Raw genomic sequence first — 19,734 nt, 5'->3', positions numbered from 1 at the left:
GTGCATGTGTATGTGTGTGTATATGTGTGTGTGTGTGTATGTGTTTGTTCACATGCATGTGAAGGTCAGATATCAACTTTGAGTGACATTCCCAGTTGTCATTTGCTTTCCTTTTGGCCTGGGACTCACCAGTTGGCTTCACTGTCTGGCCAGAGAGCCTCAGGAAGTCCCACCGTTACCTCCCCAGTACTGGGATTATAAGTACAGACTAATGTGCGTGGCTTTTTACATGAGTTCTGAGGCAGGAATTCAGGTCCTTGTGCACGTTAAATCCTGCCAGCCCCATTATCAACTCCATGTTGCAGACTAACTGAGCTGCACTAGGGCACTTCTACAGCTGGGCCTGCCGAAACCCCACCTATAACTAACTCCCTACCCTCCCCCTTCTCAACACTCCCTCCTGTCCCACATATGGTTCCTTTTCTGCCTTCAAGCCTTTTAAATACCTGTTTTTTCTTTTTAAGTCGGGATTCCATGTTTAAGAGAAAATATACTTGTCTTTTTTTTTCAACATCTCTTCTCCTCCCTTCCTTTAGTTCCTTTCACTGTAAAGTGGCTTTCACTCTACCTTCAAGTCACACACACACACACACACACACACACACACACACACACACACACACACCTAGATTTAGCAGGGAAAATGTTTATCTTTCTGAGTCTGGCTTGTCTCACTTAAAATGATGATCTTCAGTTCCATCCATTGTCCTACAAGTGGCATGACTTCACTTTTGTAAGGCTAACCGGAACTCCACTGTCTGTATCTGACACGTCATCCTTAACTGCATCTGCTGAGAGGCTGTTTCCATAACTTGGCTGCTCTGAGCTGGGCGCAGTAAGAGCCGATGTGCCGGCTTCTCACCACGATCTTTTCTGTCGTGGAGCACACTAGGATGTGGTAGCCTAACTTGAAGCTACAAGACCGCTCCAGTCCCTTCATCTAACACAGCACTTGCTGTTTGTCTGTGCATAGATCACACCAGTCTGAGTTCACAATGGGACAGACTATTCGAGGTGTCGATGGAAGATGGTGTCCTGAAACAGTTGTAGACACCCAGGCACTGGAGGCTCCAGACAAGGGGAGCACATGCTCACATTGCCTCTGTGCCCACAGGAGCCAAAAGGCCCCTCTTCATCACGTCTCCATCTGGGAATACCTTCAAGGCAGTACTCAATGGCTCTGCCCTAACAACCTTTGATTGTGTATGTGAACACCCATTGCAGTTGTGTATGTGTGATACAAGTTGCAGTATTTTATCAACTGTCCACTGAGCAGTTTGTTTTCTAAAGAAGGCAGGAGAGGTTGGAAAGGAGGAAATTGCGCCAACATCCCAGCTTTACCTACAAGTGAAAATCAAAAAGTGCAGCCAAGAAGCCACCAAAGAGGCGTGGCACTGAGCAACACAGAAGTCACTCATCCATCTACCTTTCTCACAAGCAAACAGATGCAGGCCTCACGGCAGCCCCAAAGCAAAGTGTCACCCTTCCTGATTGATACGCTCGGAAATGGAGACATGGCAAGGTTAGAATGCTTGTCCAACCTCACAGTTACTTTCTGGAGAGTTAGGAATCTAACTACATCTCCTCTGTTGGCCACTGCATATGACACTCTCCTAGAGTTTCAGGACCTACATGAACCACTTCTGAGGCTCAAAGGGAAGAGATCACATGTTCAATAGCATCTCATTATGAAAGTTATTCTGGGGCTGGAGAGATGGCTCAGTGGTTAAGAGCACTGACCGCTCTTTCAGAGGGCCTGAGTTCAATTCCCAGTAACCACATGGTGGCTCACAACCATCTGTAATGGGATCCAATGCCCTCTTCTAGTGTGTCTGAAGAGAGCGACAGTGTACTCTGATTTGTTGAAGAGGAAAGGCTGTGTCTCAGAACAAATTTGCAGAGCACAGCCCCATGAAAGATGAGAAAAGACCCAAAGTCAACAAGAAAACATTAACCTATTATTTTAAATTTTTTTTCTCAGTTTCAAAAGCCCAAATTCCAGAATAAAGAAATATAATCATTCCTTTTTTTTTTCAATTTTTAAGAATTTGGGAAAGCAAAATCTAATTACAAAGAAGGCATCCAAAGGCAGCCAGGTCAGACTTGGGTAATATCCTGATAAGAAGCATGTGGTCTGGCCCCAGCCTTGCATGCTAAAGTGTCCATCTGTGTATGTCTGAAGAATTCACCCACCGAATAAACAATGTCATGAAATCCAGGGTGCCAGCCAATCGGGAAGCATCATTGATCCAGAGCTGAGTTTGTACATACATCCAAAGTAAACCTATCTGATCCAGATACTACATGACTATCTGATAGCTAAGATTTTTTTCCCCTAGCACTGACCCATTTTCCTGCCTGCCTTGGCAACCTCAGCTTAATTTTATAGGCTATTTCCTGACCAGAATTTAGGAGTTATTTTAAACCACTAACCCCAAATGGTCTTTAATCTCCAGGAAATGGGTTTGGTTGTAATGGGACACAAGTCAGATATTCCCAGTCAGGGAACCAGGTGGCCGAGGCCAGGGAAGGGAAGTGTGGTGTGCAGTGGGTCTGGACGCAGGTCGCCACATGCCCCAGCTGGCCTCCACCCTGGCTGACCGCCACACAAATGTTCACTGGCTCCCTCAGCAGGTGAGCGGCCTAAATGCCACCACCGAGTCTGGTAAGACTCAGACAGGCCCTGTGAACCAGCTCATTCTATTCCTGATGAAGGGAGGATGCCAGCATCTGCTTCTTCACACACCGTAGGTATGTTGCCGGGATCTTCTAAGGAACATGTTTGTGGCCAACAATAATGGCTCCAATAAGACTCAAAATGACAGGAATAAAAAGGGGGCATTTCACACTCCACACTTTGGCTTCTAGCTAACAGCAAGTTAACGAAGGTCCCTGGATGCTGGCAAGCTGACACCTTTGGGCTGCTGGCCAGAACTTAATCATACGCCAAGCTGCTGCCTAGAAAAAGCAAAGAGAACAGCTAGAACCCAGTTCTCTACACCAGTAACCACTAGAAATTTAGACCTCCAGTGCACCCCACACTGCTGATCTAGAAACTTTGGGTGTCACCTCTATCTCTTGATGGTGCTGATTCTGGTATATGATCTTCCCGGTGCTGATGTAATGATCCAATCGATCTCCTCCAGCCCTACCTGCCTCATGACGTCATTAGTTGGCTATTTACTCCTCTGAGTTTGCCTTTCATTGAACCAGTATTGCTTGGCATCAAGCAAATACTGCATAAACGCCTTGCAAACAATAGCTCATTTTCTCCTCATCAACAGGGTCACTGCCTTTCACCCACGAGAAGGTCAGAGACGGTGTGCCAACCTGTTACCTCCCAGCAGGGCAAGGCAGATCCTTAGTCCCTTCCTCCCTAGATGTGTCCCACTGTCTTTCCAAAATTATTTACTTGCATCTGATTTCCTAAGTCACTTATTAGAGAAAGACGGTTTTTTTTGTTTTGTTTTGTTTTTTTGCCTAGCTAAGCTTAGGTCATGGGAACTGAGACCAACCCACTCCTCTGGCATATATACACTGGGTTCTAGCTAACTTTCCAAGTTATAGATTTTTCCAAGTGACCATTTTAGTAAATGGACTAAACTCTGGGCCTGTATTGTTTACCTACTGAAACCTCACATACTGCCATAGTAAAATGACACCATCACTATCCATTAATCCCTGATACAGGGACATGCTGGTCCTCGAACATGCAAAGCACTCACCAAAGTGACAACTCTGCAAATTGAGATACAATTGTGTTCCACAGGAAAGCCAAAGATGTAGCTCAAAACTTACGGGCTGACTAGGGGACTGGAGAGATGGCTGGATAGCTAAGGGTGCTCGATGCTCTTTCAGAGGACCTGAGTTAAGTTTCTGACACCATCATCAGGTGGTTTGTAACTCCAGCTCCAAAGGTCAAACTCTTCTAGTCCCTAGATACTGTCCTTGGGTGCATGTTCACATACTGTTAAAAAAAAAATCCTTTTTTAAAAAAATAGGAGCTAATTAGGGAACATAATTGCCTGAATATAAAAAGATACTAGAAAGCTACATAGTAGCCCAGTCCTTCACCAACCCTTATTATATATTCGTGTTGACTTCTGTAAAATAAACACAGGAAAAAATGTCACAGTAATTACCCTTAGGTTCATCAGTCACCTGCTTAAACAGGAAATGAGTACTGGCCTAGAAACTGGAGTGCTAGGTAAAGTTTATCTCTCAGAGGATATATAGCTGCTAATACCCAGGAAATGTCATTGTCACCAGAAGAAAAATGACCGGCTGTCTTAGGGTGTCTATTGCTGTCATGAAGCACCATGACCAAAAAGAAAGTTGAGGAGAAAAGGGTTTATTTGGATTATATCTCCACACCACTGTTCATCATTGAAAGAAATCAGAGCAGGAACTCAAACAGGGCAGGAATCTGGAGGCAGGAGCTGTTACAGAAGCCATGAGGGGCGGGGTGCTGTTTACCGGCTTGCACATCGTGATTTGTTCAGTCTGCTTTCTTAACTCAGGACCACCAGCCCAGGGATGGCTTCACCATGATCAGCAACTAAGAAAATGGCCTACAGCAGGGTCTTATGGAGGAATTTTCTCAATTGAAGTTCCCTCCTTTCAGATAAGTCTAGCTTCTGTCAGTTTGACTTATGCCTTGGGTCGACTGAGTGTCTGTCGTGTATCTCTATAAAAGCAGGTCCTTGTTTTCCAAAGTAGAAATTTAACAACAAAACAATTAAGCCATCTTAATTAAATATCTAACTCAGGCGGAATTCAGAAATTGTGCTGAGTTGCTGGGCATAATGGCCCATGCCTTTAATCCCAGCACGTGGAAGACAGAGGCAGGCAGATCTCTATGAGTTCATAGGCCAGCCTGGTCTACAGAGCCAATCCGAGGACAATTAGGGCTACATGGAGAAACCCTGTCTCAAAAATAGATAAATAAAATTGAATTTAAAAAGAAAGAAGAAAGAAAGTGTGCTGAGTAGTGTCCAGTTCCAATCGGGTAAGTCTCTTGGGAATGAAGTCACACGGATGGACCCCGTCTACATGGTGCATTGGCCAAATGGCTTCCCAGTCGGTGTGTTTGACAAATGAATTGGAACAACTGCTTCTCTCAGTCCCCAGCCCGTGTCTCCTGCTGTCTCTTGACAAATACAACAAAATATGGACTTGTGAATAGCAGTCTTCCCAAAAGAGTGGGCTACATGGTCAACGAGGGAATGACGCTCATTAGCAGGGGGTGAGGAAACACACCGGCCCTGGAGGTGTGAAGTATACTTGGTACGGCCGCCTTGGGCACCGCTCTCTCCTCTTACCACACACCAAGAGAGATCTGAAACCCAGACAACATGAAGTGTGCTTATAGTGTGTGGTGTGAAAGCCAAACCTGGCCATCATGAACGTCACTAAGCCACGGAATAAACTATTTACACAGGGGGGTCAGCACCTTGTGTGTTTCCATGTCGTGTTTAGTCTGCACAGGATTCCAAAGCCAGGGGAAACACCTCCCTGGGCCATTATCTTCCTTTGTGTTCTCTAATAATGCCACAGGATGGACACCGTGACATAGTTTCCAGGAGCCAGCACACAGCCCCACCAGGACTCCCAGGGGAAGATGAGGGAACAGCCTGGAAACATCAGGACCAATTAATTACCTGATTAATTCACACACCTATGGGCCAGGCTCTCTCCCTAGCACAGTCAAGGTGCTTTAAAAAGATGTGGCCTTAGGCATCTTACAATTGGCAGGGATGTCAGAACCAAGCTCCCAAAGATGATGACATAACAAGCTATGTGGTGGAGAGAGCCTGCCTTTCCCGGTGTTTGCTTACTTACCTCATGCACACAGCTTCCCTGCAACTCACAGGCCTCTCCGTAAGGTGTGACGATCCTCGCCTTACACACTGGGGTGAAAGGCTTGAACAGTAATGGTTTTTGTTATGATGAACTTTTAAATCCTATACCACACCCTAACTCTAGGAAGCCTAGAAGGATGGAGAAGGAGGCAAACATGTAGCAAGTATGGGAGCCTCAGAATAAACTGGCCCCTGTGATGTCAGGTTATGAAGATGGTGCCCGTGCAATGCATACACCCATACTAAAAGGGTCTGCATAGCCAAGTGGGCCTTGCTCACAATGAGACCACTAGTCCCACACTGCAAACGAGTGTTGAAGAAAAGCAGAGCAAAGGAAGGGTGAAGGGAACCCTGCCACGGGCAGGGCCTAGTGTGGGTCAGAGCCGTGGAGACAGGAGCGAAGGACACAGCTCCGAGCCATCCACCATCCCAGTTACTAGGAAATAACCAAACGGAAGGTGGGGCGTCAGAAGGCCAGGAGGTATGAGAGGCTGAGAAGTCCGGCTCTGCGGAAGTTTAGAATCGAATGGGTACTGCTAGGGCGAGGCATGGGTCTCCGGCTATAAGCTTAAAATGGCGGTGGGCAGGAGTGATGCTGAATCCGGGAGCAGATGCCTGGGCAGAGCACTGAGAAGAAAGCAGAGGCATGCCCAGGGGCGCTGGGACCGGAAGCAAAGGGCAGCAGACAGCCTTGCACCTCAGGATGAGGTCACAAGAACAATGGCCAAGAGCTCAGGGTGGACCCAGGCCCCTGAGTGACAGATTGCCAAACATTAACCCCAAAGGAATCCTGGAGTTCAAACCTCAGAAGAAATTCCCAGTGACCCCGTTCTGATTTTGACCTTTCATTGTGTGCTGGACAATGGCAGACATCATCCTTGGTATTGTTCCGTAGCTCACATATTTGCTGCTCTTGGAAAGGACAATGCATCAAGATCCCGTTAGCCCTTCTATTGTTGTCCTGCTTGCTTTATGCAGGGGTTCCAAATGCCAAACCCACTTGAGAGACACTTTAACAAGGTTAATCTTTCTCCAAGGTTGGGAACAATCACTGTTGGAAGCCTTGGGGTTGTGAGCAAACGTCACACAATTCATCCCATCAGAGATTCGAGCTGGGTCCATTCACGAAGCCCTCCCCACCCTTCTCTCCAAGGCTATGGTCCTGCGTGACTCCCGGTTCCATTGTCTGTAAAACCTTTACTGGCTCTTCAGTAAATAACCCAGCTTGTTAGGCGCTCCCTCCATTCTCAGGAGAATGCCCACTTCTGTTAATGAATAATGAGGGGACTTGTGAGGGCCTTCCTGCCCTTGCCCAAATCCACATAGGCTTTCTAGGTCAGTTCCCCCAGACACCCCTATCTTGACTAGGGCACCCTGGCTTAACTCTCCAACCTCCCCCTACTCCCAGGAGATCTCCCACCTGGAAAGAGGGGACAGGTCACACACTGGGCTGGGCACTCCTTATCTCTGATTAACTCCTCTTAGGCTTTGTAAAGCCAAAGGTCAGGCACGCCAACAGCTAATTCCCAAAACAGCTCCAAGAAGAGATTTCAAGGTCATTGTGGAACTCGAAGACCCTGAGATTAACAGATACCAAGAAATGTCATCCTCCATTCTGCTCCAGTGCAGGGTCCTAACAGCCAGGGGCTTCAATTCTGGGGATAATGTCCTCCCAGTAGTTCCCCCTGTCCCCCCAAAAGCTAGACCAAGTTCTGCTATGTCTTTGAGGTCCCTGATTGTGACACGGTCTGATGGCCAGTGTTTCTCATCAGTCTGTGTCCTCAGGCCAAGACGGCATGTTACTCCCAGGGACCTGCCGAGTGGCCAGCGCCTGCCTGGGATAGGACAGGAAGTGGGTGTTCCAAGTGCATTTGTGAAATAAAGGAAAAACAAAAATATACATATAAGAAAGGGGCCGGTGTGGCTGCAGGGGAAACTGAGGCACAGGGTTCAAATGCACTCTAAATATCTGCTTAGTAAAAGCAAATGTGAGCCCCCTATCCCTGAACACACCCGTGCAGTGTACACCCAGTAATTCAAAGTGTCAGTGAGAACCTCTGGCTGATTTCAGAAGCCCTTACCCTTTCCCAGTCCTGTTCCTTGTAAAAAGAGAAAGTGGGCTGAAGACTGTCCTCACCAGCACAGCATGCCCAATGTGCCTTGTTGGGGTTACATAGGAAACCAGCCTTCTCATCTAGATACAAACTCAAGGAGAGCCACCCAGACTGGCATGGAAAGAAAGTCTCCCTCCTTCGTATGAGCTCTTTGGTCATTCTGTCCCCGGAGACGTGACTAATGTTCAGGAGACAGCAAGACTGCTGGGCAGGCATGGCCACACTTAGGGGAAAGTTCGAATCTCAGACCCAGAAAAGCAATTTGTTAAGCATCAAAATGGACAGTGCTTGCCCAGTGTGGACATGACCCTGGCCCATCACCAAGCAGACCTGCGGCATCTCACATTCTCCATGTTATGCTTAGAGTATATTTGACCTGAAAAATACATCCCTGTGTTATCTCTAACATCTAGTTTTCAAAGGAGCAAGGCAAAGTGGTTATTGATCCCGTGAAAAAGGACACGGGTTTCTAAAAGAGGGGCATGTTGTTTTTAAACGGGTCTTTTTGTATACCTAAGGTCATAAGCGCATTAGCAGGCTTGCTAATCCGGGGTAAATGTCATAGTAAGGTAATGTCTTAGGGTGCCCACAGGCCAAATCACTTAAGATAAGACAGCTTGAAGAACAGAACAGAGAGAGTGCCCAGGAATGTACTAGGCCTTATAGGACAATTAATAGGAAATAAATCAATGTCAAGCCTCAACATTGGCTGCTTTGATTTTAACAAGGAAGATCGGGCGTTTGCGTGGCTGACTCATCTGTTTAAAGTCCTTAGTGTCTGGATATGAGATCTCAGTTAGCTTTGCTAACACAGTCGTTCAGTAAAACCTAAGTCCAAACAGTGTCTCGTGCCTTTCTGTCACATTGACCTACCCTGGTCCCCTTAGAAGTCCTAGATCCTTTGGTTAATATTTTCCACCCTGGGGATTGAACCCAGGATTGTGCAGATGCTGGGCAGACACTTAACCATGGAGCTTCACCCGCAGGCCTCTCTTTACTCTCTTTTTATGTTTAGGGAAGGTCTCCATCAGTTGTCTGGGCTAGCCTTGAACTCATTCTGTTGCCCAGGCTACCCTTGGACTTGAGATCCTTCTGCTTCAGTATCCAAGAGGCAAGAACTACAGGCCTGCACCACCAGCAGGTCCAGCCCAGCAAGTCTGCTCTTTTGAGAAACTACCCTCAGCAAGAGAAGGGTAGTTAAACAGCTACCTGTGGAGAAGGTGGAGAGGAGGGAACTCTCTGAAGGTGGTTGCTGATATAATCATCCTTCTTCAGCAACCAATGAAGAAGCTGCCACCAGGGAGGCAAAACTCAGTTAAGAAAACCCCCTAGTTACCAGTTTATTCTAGTATGTAACAGTTAATAATTTATAGTATAGTTGATCAGTATCGCTCCTACAGGAAAGAGGTGAAATTCTTTAAAAAAAAAAAGAAAAAAGAAAGAAAGACAAAAAAAAGAAAGAAAATACACAATTAAGGAACAGTTTCTTTAAAAAAAAATTAGTAGCGCCGGTAAGCAGCTAACATCGTTTTTAAGCATTTGAGGGGGAAGGCAAACTGTTGAGAGACCACACCTCGCGGCCTTTGGGCCTGCATGGCTGTCACAGCCGCAGCAGCTGAAGTGTATTCTCTAGAGGCGAAGGCAGAAAGTCTGGCCGCGTTCCTCTAGAGCTGGAAGTCTGGCTCTTGCAAACATCTCCCAGCTCCCTCCTGGCCAAGCACAGCACCAGAGGAAACAAAAACTAAAAAAACAATTTGCGCAGGGAACAATGCGATGGAGTTTCGCTTTGGTTTCACACTCAAGTCTAAATGTGGTTATAATTTTCAGGCACACACTCATAAAAGGCAAGAGCCGAGGCAGAGATTTTTAGGATGCGGAGAAGTGCCCGCGTCTGTTCTCAAGTGTGCTGTAGGCTACACAAAAGTCGTGGGAAAGCAAAAATACAGATGTTTCCAGGCAAACGGCCCAAAAGCTGTTCGGCCTCAACCATCACGGTCTCCAAACAACCAGAAACACACCCAAAGCGAGCCCCCCTGCACATGTGTGTGGAATTCCGAGTGGCGTGGGCTGTGCCTGGCCACCCTTCCAGCCCCGACCTACTCCTGCGCCCCGCCGCTGAGCGCCTTGGCGATGAGGGTTCAAATCTCACTGGCTCCCCGGGACCCTCACCCCGCCGCGGTGCGCGCTAAGCTTCAGTCCCTTCCTAACTCTCCCGCACCCAGCCCGTAACAAAGGAGGTTCCGTAATGGATGTGCGATCGCAGCCCACGGGGACCTCGAGCGGGAGACTCGGCGGAAGAGTGCACCTGGCTGTGCCACCGGCGACACCCTCAAGGGCCGGGCGGCTTGACCGCGCCAGGCACTGGACAAAGAGGCCTCGCGGGACGCCGGGGATGCAGGGAGGGAGGCTGGGGAGCGCAGCCCGCAGGGGACTCACCTTCGCAGCGGCCCGGCTGCGCTCCTCGTGGAGCAGAAGGGCGGCGAGCAGCAGCAGAATCCAGACGCTGAGCCGGGGCCCCATGGTGGCGCGCCCGGGGCGGCGGGGAACCAACAGAGACAGCAGGGAACTACAGCCCCGCTCCCGTGGGCCGCGGCGAGGTGCTCAGTCTCGGAGGGCCCGGGCGTGAGCCCTGCTCACCGTCCCGGGTGCGGTGGCTCTGCGCAGAGACCTGTGCGCGCCGCCCGAGGAGCTCCCCAATTTGTTGGCGCTGCCCCCTCCCCTCGGCAGTGCGCGGGCGGCGTCTCCAAGGGGAGGACCCTGCGGCGCGGGTAAGAGGCGGAGGCTGCGCGCCGCTCAGGACTTGGTGTCGCAGGGAGTCCGAACGCCGGGGCTCTGCGCTCCGCACCCAGCTCCTCCCGCGCCCCGATTCCACGAACCCCTTGGCTCGCTAGTCCCGGACAAGCACCGGCAAGGCACGCCGGGGAGTCCGGCGCCCACGGAGTAGAGCCAGGCCGGCCTGGCCGCCAGTGTGCCGCGGGCCAACGCTTCTGCAGGGGCCCATGCGCGGGGGCAGCAGCTCCTGACCCTGAGGTGAGAGCGACCCCCGGGAGGCGCCAAAAGCCAGGCCCCAAGTCCAGGACTTGTAGCGCTGGAGCGGGCTGAGGCGGCGCGCTCTGTTGGGCCGGAGCTGGAGGAATAGGGATTGCGCTGCTTGGGCTGAACAGCTCCAGGCAGGGCCTATGGAGAAGAGTCTCTTTTTCTGTCTCCTAATGGGACAGAACTTGGTCACCCCGCAAGGAAAGGAGGGACATTACTGCGGAGTCAGGGTGCTGCGATGACGATGCTCTCTCTGCCTGAAACTCTTGCTAACCCGCTTTGTCTCTTGCCTCCAAGTTAGGAAGGGATCGAGCCGAGCCTGAAGACTGGGATCATGGACCGAGTGCGGTTCTCAGCGTCTGGCCCTCCCCTGCGAGGGTAAGTCAACTTCTGTCTGGTCTCCTAGGTGCAGGAAACCCTGCATGCATCTTTCAAGAGTTGACAAGTTGGGGCCCGCACGTTCATGACCCTCTCTCACCCTCCCTCCTCTTATGCAGGCGGCTGCTGCTGGCGACTGTGACAGTGGGGCTCCTGGCTCAGAGCGTTTTGGGGGTAAGTACCGCTCGAACTCCGCGTGTTGGAACATTCACAGAGCCTCGTGGAAGACAGGCTCGTCGAGCCTAACTGAGTGTACATGTGCGTGTAGGTGTGTGCTACTGTGTCTGCCAGCCGCGCGTCCTGAGCACTGCAGGAGTCGGCCCTCTCTCGGGAGCTAATCATTAAAACGTAGCCTCAGGCACCTTTGGCTGCTAAGCTTTGGCCTTAGCAGCGAAGGAAGAATGTGTCACTAGGCCATGAGGCGCACGGATGAAGGGGGCTGGGAGCAAAGAGTTTCTGGAAACTCAGCGGTGGTGTCCAGGCACTGTGGTGGACACAGAGCATCTTGCTTAAATACGAGTCTCTGGGGAGGGGCGGAGCAAGGAGAAGACAGCCTCCTGCTTTAAGGTTGTTAGGGAACAAAGGAATAGAAACCGCCGGTCTCTCCCAAATCTTGAGTAGGCCCTGAAAAGCCACAGGCCAGATGGAGGTCTGTGGTCCCTGGCTGCTGTGAGTTGTTTACTATACCTGTTGCTCCTTCCATGACCAAAGCATGCCTGCCAGAACTGCCTTTGAACTGACGCAGGGGATGCTCCGGGGCTTCCATGTGTTTAGGTAGCCAGTCCTTATAGAGCTGTAACGTGCCACCCACCCGGGTAGAGGGTCTCCTCGTGGGTAGTACAGTTTAAAAGATGCGTGAAAATTGGGGACCAGGTGTCCTGTGTGCCCTGTTTACCTGTCTGTGGAGTACCCCGTGCTTAAACAGAACTTCCTTTTCCTTCATGTAGCTAAAACCATCAGTGATTCTCAGGCTTGCAGTAAGCGGGGACTGACCCCACCACAGAGTTGGTATTCTGCTCTGCTGGGATGCAGGGTTCAGCATGAGGAGAAAGAGGAGCTCCGGCCAGTCCTGTCCAGTCTTAGAGCCTAACTCTGACTCTTTCCTGCTCCAGACCTCAGTCCTGACTGAGAGCAGAAACCAAATGCTGGAACAGCCATTGCCTATGGGCCCCCATGCATGACTCCCACTAGGTCAGGATCTGTAGACAACAGCGGGAACCCACGTTCCTAGAAAGTGACAGGCAGTGTGGTGACTCCCACAGCCCTGAGCCGCTGTGCAGCCATCGAAGTCTTCAATCCTGGGGATGAAGACCTTATTGGGCACCATATTTTAAACTCCTGAAAGGCTATGGAAAGGTGTTCTTTCCAGCTCTGCCCTCGTCTCATGACACCTCGTCTCATTTCCACATTCTTCAGAATATTTGCAGCTTGCTGCAGAGGCCATACTCCCTGCATATACAAGATAACTCCACAACCTCCACACATTCTTTTCCATGCTACAAACTCACCTCAGTGGGTTTGATATGACCAAGAGCATGTATTTCCCAGAAGAGCCACATTGCCTAGAAAGTTTCTAAAACTTCAGATCCCATCTCAGACCCTGCATTCCTAAGACACAGGAAAGTTAGGGGGTGGGGGTGGATCTGTTTGCATGAGCTGAGAGACAGTGTCCGTCCGATGTCTTGAGTGGGCTTAGTTCATTCTCTGGGCTTTACACTCTGAATGTGCAAATACATGTGAATCCGTGTGCCTGCAACAGCGGGGCGATTAGTAGGGCTGACAATCTGATCCCCTGGCTTTTTCCACCCCTAGTGCCTGTGACATCATTTCTTGATGCGTGGAATTCTACTCCTCCCTCTTCGTCTGCCCAATTCTGTAATCTTGTTTCATTGTTTTGGGTATCTGGAATCTTGGTGGGGTGTATCAGTTCAGAAAAGAGGACCACTGGCTGTATCTTAGGGCCCTTGACGCAGCAGCAGCCAGGGATTGTTAGTGAGAAGAATGGGCAGTTACTTAATGGGTGCTTCTTACATACCAGTTTGTGTGCATAAGTACATCAAAGCCTCCAGGAAAATACTCTGATGCCCATTTTACATGCTAAAAAAAATGAGGCCAGAGGTATAAATAAGGTGCCTGGGGCTTGTTTCTCTTTTGTAAATGGTGAGGTCAGGCAGGCCCCTCACCACCACACCCAGCCTCCTGGATTCCCAAGCCAATAGTGAAGATACTCTTGAGGCTCTTCTCAAGTCGGGGCTTCTCTTGGTCTAAAGCTCAAACACTGATTTCCGGAAAGGGGAGGGAGGGGTCCCTCCTCTACTCTAGCAATCATGGGCACAGAGTAAAAGAAATGAAGGAAGCAGGACCTGGGTCCCCATCATCCTCAGCTCAGGGTCATGTGTGAACCCAGGTGTTCCATCTGCACACCTTGGGGCAAGTTACTGTCATCTCCACATGGATGTTTCCAAAAGTCCAGAAAAACTAATGCACATACAAATGTCCATCCTGAGACCGAGGCTCGAGCCATAAAGGGGTGCCAATCCCAGGATCTGTAGCAGGCTGCCTGGGTAAAGATCCTAACTAGACGAGGAGCTAAAGCCTGCTGTGGTCACTTCTACATATATGAGTCACAGGGACTGGAACAGTGTCTACCTCATAGGGCTGTGAAGGACCAGGCGAGTCTGGGACTAGGGAAGACTGTGTGTTCCCACTTCCCTGAGGCTTTGATCCCTTTGTGTGAAGCCAGGGCCCCCAAGTAGAGGAAGTCACTGTGGGACTCTCCATTGATGGAATGGAGCCATGAGCATTCCCAACCCTCTGGAGCCTGAGAAGTCACCTTCCCTGAGTCACCTCAGATGGCTTGGTCAGAGCTCAGACGCTCCGAATCCCATACGCTTAGAGATGGGTAGGAATTGTGATCAGAGGGCTGGGATAGGGAGCTGAGAGAGCATGGGCAGTGGGGGACAGTGGATGAGCTGCGTGCTGCTTCTGTGATGGTCCACACAATCCAGGTCAGTCAGGGACAGACCTTGTGATATGCTTAAGTCCTGGGGATGGACCCCCGGGCTCAGGACCCCCTCTCCCCTACCCCAGGAATGAGGAAATTTGTCTGGGTGATCACTTGGGCTCTCTAGCATAGAACACCACAGAAACTTGGAGGAGGCCTCCCCTGCCGTGCACACTGTTGAGAAGCTTCTGGAATCCAACAAATAAATGTTACTCCTCTAACAGCCAACCCTTTCAGTTAATGTCACTGGTATCTCAGGACTGTGGCCTTTGACCCCACTGACTTCTCCAGGTGACAATGAGGTTTTTGTTTAAGTAATCTACCAAAGATTTAGGTGATATGGAATCTTAGGAGGACTCTGGGTATCTAAGTCCTATGTGTGTAGTTAGGGGTGGATTTCAAAAGAAGTAGCTAGGGCTTCGGAGTAAACTCTAATCTATTCATCTGGGAGGGACAGGGCTCTGCTGTCTTTGGTTCCTGGCAGGTCCGTGCTCTCTGACCAGCTCTGCTAAAGCCTGTTCTACTCTCACTGAGGTGGGTTTGGGAGCAGGGAGCTTCCCTGTATATCACAGCCCCTGGTGCACCGTGCCACCCAGAGCAGGTCCTGGCATAGTAGGAAAGCGTGTCAGAAATGTACTGGGGTCTATAGTTGTATACGAAAATGTTCATCTCATCCTTTTGAGAAGTCTGCAAAGGTGTGTAAGGTGTTAGCTCATCGTCTTGTCTGGGTGGAGGGTGTACCGGAACCTGGACAATCTTTGCAACTTTTCTGCCACTGTCAACTGAGATACAGAAAAAGTTTTTGGTGGTGGTGATGGTGGTGGTGGTGTTTGAAATATGGTTTCACTACAGAGTCCTGACTAGCCTTTAGATTAGCCTGCCTCTGCCTTCAGAGTGGCCAGCTTTTAATTTTTAGCAGCTAGTCAAACATCAATTATGGGTCAATCAAGGGTCAGTGACAAGTAGATGTGCCAAGGACAGGAAGACACTGGGCCTGCCCACCCTCCAGTAAGTCATATCACTCTGCTGACTCAGGAAATATGGCAGGGGTGGTCCTGATGCCTTAAACAGCTATGTACCCCCACCCCCACCCGAGTGAGGTCTCCTTTCCCAGAAGGCCCTGCAGGGGTACTGCGGGAGCCCTCCCTCCCTACAGGGCGGTGAGGTGGAGTGCCACGTGGCTATCCTGGGACTCTCCTGGGATCCGTGTCCTTTGTAGTGATTGGCTGACAAGCACCTCTACAGGGAGCTGGGGGTTGGCTCGGGTCTCCTGCAGGACCTACACAGCTTTAGAGGTTGGGACTTTCAACCTCACGTCCAAAAGAGGAGCCCAGAAGCAGGGATTACCCATGGCCAGTGAATTGACCCATCATGTGCATGGAGAAGAAGCTCCCCTGAAATCTCCCAAGGCTAGCTTGGGTTCCCAACCGTAACCTGGGGAGGGGGGGTGGATTCTGGAAACGGGTACATCTGCTGAGAGCATCAAGCCTCTGTGCTCTCCCCAGACCTAAGTGTGACCCCCTAAGCTCTAGCCAGCATATAGACCCAGAGAAGGGCAAAGGAACCCCAGTGAATTCCCAGTGGACCTGAGACACAGATAATCAACCTTGAACTTTTCAATAGAGCCTGAAGTCAGAGCAGTCTGGTATCTGAGCCACCAACTGTTCACCAGGTGAACAATGCCAGGATGGAAGGGGAGGAGCCCAGTTGATGTCCCTGGTTTCCTTTGTTTGAGGGGTGGGGCACACATCTGGGTCTCATTCTGTGTTGATGAGAGAGGAGGAGAGGGAAGAGAAGAGAGGGAGAGGAGGAGAGGGAAAATGTTTGAAGGAACAGTTGTTACTTAGAGCTGGATGGGAAGTGTTTCCTGGGCTGGAGGTGGAAAGGCCGGAGTGACGAGTCATGCTCCCTCAGGGCAGGGCGACTGGAGCTCCGCCTCCACTGGCCATGTCCTCTTTGCTCTGGAGAACAGAGAGCTCCATGCCCTGTGCCACAGGAAAGTGCTGGGGAAACAGTGGTGTACCAGAACACCCTGTGTCCCCAACCACCACACACACACACACACACACACACACATCTCTATACACACACATACACACATCTCTACACACACATCTTTCCACACACACACACACACACACACATCTCTATACACACACATACACACATCTCTACACACACACACCTTCCACACACACATGCACACACATCTCTACACACACATACACACACACACACACACACACACACACACACACATCTCTACACATACACATATGCACATACACACACCTCTACATGGCACAGGCCTCTGAGTGGGATACCAAGTGACTAAACACAGCCTATGTTCAGGTAGCCCCTGGGGAAAAGCACCAGGGACACAAGTGAGCAGCATTTGGCCTGTGGTGTGGCCTTGCTCACTGATCTGTTACCTACATGTAACTACTTTGCTGCTGATAACCAGAGGCCAGCAGCAAAGATGGCGCAACCTCTGCCCTGCGACAGATCTGCCCGTGCGCTCCTGCGTGTGCTTCTCACTCAGGCCCAAAGACACCAGTGTCCCCTTCCCGCTAGCGCATGCCCAGAGCAGAGACCAAAATCCCTGTCACTCATAATCCTCACAGAGCTGGGGAAGGCAGCTCAGCTCCGGACCCTAGTGCTTGGGAGGCTGGAGAAAGAGAAATGAGAGTCTGAGGTCAGCACAGGCCACATAAGCAAAACCCTGTTTCAAAAACCAAAGCCCAGAAGGTAGTGAAGCGTGAGGAAGGTGCGCTTAAGCTTAAGTGCATCTCATACACGTGACCATTTATAATGAAGGGGGCAGAGATGGTAAATGTGGTCTACACCCATCTGCTGCTTTTCTGCCCGGGGAACACCTTCAACTCGGGGGTGCGGGGAACCACACACCTCATGGAATACTCGCTCTGATGCCTGAAACTTGGTGCAGCCTAGAGGAAGCAGTAGCTGCATGGGTGGGAATGGCTGGGAACTCAGTTGTCAGGGCTGAGGTGAAGACTGCACCCAGAGAAAGTCAGGGAGAGCCGACATCAAAGTGTGTTTGTTCTCACTGCATTTCGAACACCCACCCCGCCAAAATTAAACATTACCTCCACTGGATGAAGCAGCTGGGGGTTGGGGGAGCATCTGCCCATGGAGATTTGCATTTTTTCCTAGGGATTGTTTGACCCCGCCCATAAAATTTCTATTTCGGTTTTTCTGCCCATTTCGATGATCTCCCACTCGGGAATTAGAGAATTTGTGTTTTGAATTCCATGGAGCCATTATCCAGTGACTGGCAGGACTCACTGGGCACTGTGCTTTTAACTAAATGTCGATCTTGGTGGTCACTGGGTCACAGGGCCCTGCAAAAGCAGGGGAAGGGGCTCTGGCCTTGCCGGTCACAAACTTGGCCTTGCACTATCCTGAAGCTCTGGCTGAGCCCAGGGTGCAGTCACTTTAAAGACACATTTCCTTGTCCTCCCCAGTCCTCACCCACAGTGGCACTGGTCCCACAGGAATGTAAGCCCTGAGGACATATTGGCACCTGGGAACCCCAGCCACAGGGAACCACAGGACCGTTGCTGTTTCAAGCAGCAGGTGCTAAGGTCCAGCCATTGACACTGAGAAACAGAGAAGGAAGAACAGTCTGCGGTGTCAGTGGGACCCAAGGAGGGGGAGGGCCCAGGACTCCATTCTATGCCCTCTGCCCCTCACTTCGATGCCAGGACCAAGTCCTCCACTGACCTAGTAAACCTGCCTCTGATCCTGAGAAGTCGTCCATGTCTGTCTTCCATCCACACCCTAAAGCTCCCACTGTGGCCATTCTTTGCTTCCTTGGTTATCTTATTCACGAGTGTTTTATATAGGTGTTGAAGGGTTCAAAAGGAGACACTCTGGCCCCCACACCCCCATTCTCTTAGTGAGTTTGTTATTGCTAGACAGTAAAGCTAATGATTTTGCGAATGTGAAATTTGTATCCGGCTACTGGTTTGTCCAAAGTGCTGGTGAGATGTAAGAGATTTCTGGTGGTCCGTGGGGGTCTTTGCCCGATGAGTTTTTCTTCCAGGTGGCTACTTTTCTCATCCATTTGGATGGCGTTCCCCTCTAGGTTCTGGGTTGAATATGTTTGCTTATCTCTACTCTTAGCCATTGGCCATTTTTACCAGATACTTTGGAAATCTTCATCTGGGGTTTTTACTTACTTCTGTGTCTTTGAATTCAGTTGCTGAGTTATGCTCTTGGAAGAGTTACTTCTAGCTCTTCTGTATCTCTTGCCTTTCTGTGCTGGGTTTCTCGGTCTGTTGTTTTGGCTGTCTCCTCTTGGTTAAGGGGGTTTCATTCCAAGGAGCCTGGTCTTGACATCTCAGTCCTAGATAGCACTCAGCAGGGGCCACAAACTACTTTAGCATCTGTGCCTTCAAACCACGTGTTCAAGACATAGAAATTTAGTTAAAGGTTTCCACACTTCCGTTGGTGTCCAGCCTGTCTGCTCTCAACAGTTGCTCCCCCAAGCCTTTTCTCAGCCCTGGGACTTTGACAAAATAGGCTTTCTCTCCTCTACTCAACCTTCTGTGAGAAGATCACTGCCTCACCAAAAGTCATAACTGGATGTTTGTGGAGGATGTGGTCCTGCCCACAGGGTAGAACTGTGATAGGTTTCCATAGCTTTCCCTTTTGGAAGTGACATCTGTTTTCCTCACCAACACCGGGGATGGGTAAGCCCACTGTTCGGTCTTCACCCTCTTTCCTACAGTTGGGTTCTTTTACCCATCTCTGCCTTTAGGATGAACCCTGGGGTTTTGTTGTTTGTTTGTTTGTTTGTTTGTTTTGCTTGTTGTCCCTTTTTCCTGCTTACAGAGAAGCTGCTCCTATTTCACCATCTTAACTAGGAAGTCTATAAAATAGTGAGGATTCCTGCCTCTCAGTGTCTAGAGCATGAACGGTGCTGTATCTTCATGATCCTTGTTAGATCATTGCTGTGGTGACTAGGAGCCTGAGCCCATGTGCAAAACCACCCTGCACTGCCTCACACAGTAGGAGCAGGTCTAGATATATTGCTGATGCCTCAAGACAGCTAGATCCCTTATTTCCTTTAAGTCTGAGAAATATCAGCAAAGGGAAAATTCTTATTTTCATTAAAGTTAAGTCAAGGTGTAGCTAAATTACTTCCAGAACAAAGACTTACAACAATTGTATTTAAATGGCTCAGAGGTCCAAGTATATAATGTGATTGGGAGAGAAAGCCTGAGGAGTCTGGTTTGGCAGAGTGTGATATGAAGAAGCAACTGAAACTCTTGAATAGGACTGGAGAGATGGCTCAGTGGTTAAGAGCACTGGCTGC

At 49.9% G+C, this 19,734-nt stretch overlaps 2 protein-coding genes across 3 annotated transcripts in view; one reads left to right on the top strand and one right to left on the bottom strand.

Annotated features, from left to right (window-relative positions):
* COL4A1 (collagen type IV alpha 1 chain) overlaps positions 1–10,714 on the bottom strand; it is a 121,251-nt gene extending 110,537 nt beyond the window's left edge. Inside the window, exon 1 of the mRNA XM_080928449.1 lies at positions 10,412–10,714. Within this exon, the coding sequence (XP_080784575.1) occupies positions 10,412–10,495 (84 nt within the window). The 5' untranslated portion in view covers positions 10,496–10,714. The remainder of the gene's footprint in view (positions 1–10,411) is intronic.
* Positions 10,715–10,768: 54 nt separating this feature from the next.
* Positions 10,769–19,734, top strand: part of COL4A2 (collagen type IV alpha 2 chain) — a 130,795-nt gene continuing 121,829 nt past the window's right edge. The window contains exons 1-3 of one of the 2 annotated variants that reach the window (XM_080928448.1): positions 10,769–11,005; positions 11,313–11,389; positions 11,509–11,563. In XM_080928448.1, the coding sequence (XP_080784574.1) occupies positions 11,346–11,389; positions 11,509–11,563 (99 nt within the window). In that variant the 5' untranslated portion in view covers positions 10,769–11,005; positions 11,313–11,345. Of the gene's footprint in view, positions 11,006–11,308; positions 11,390–11,508; positions 11,564–19,734 lie in introns of both variants that reach the window. The other variant, XM_080928447.1, reaches the window with a different exon arrangement.

The sequence above is a fragment of the Micromys minutus genome (assembly GCF_963924665.1).
Source record: "Micromys minutus genome assembly, chromosome: 14".
In the NCBI taxonomy this organism is placed as follows: Eukaryota; Metazoa; Chordata; class Mammalia; order Rodentia; family Muridae; genus Micromys; species Micromys minutus.
This window is presented reverse-complemented; position numbering and strand designations above follow the sequence as displayed.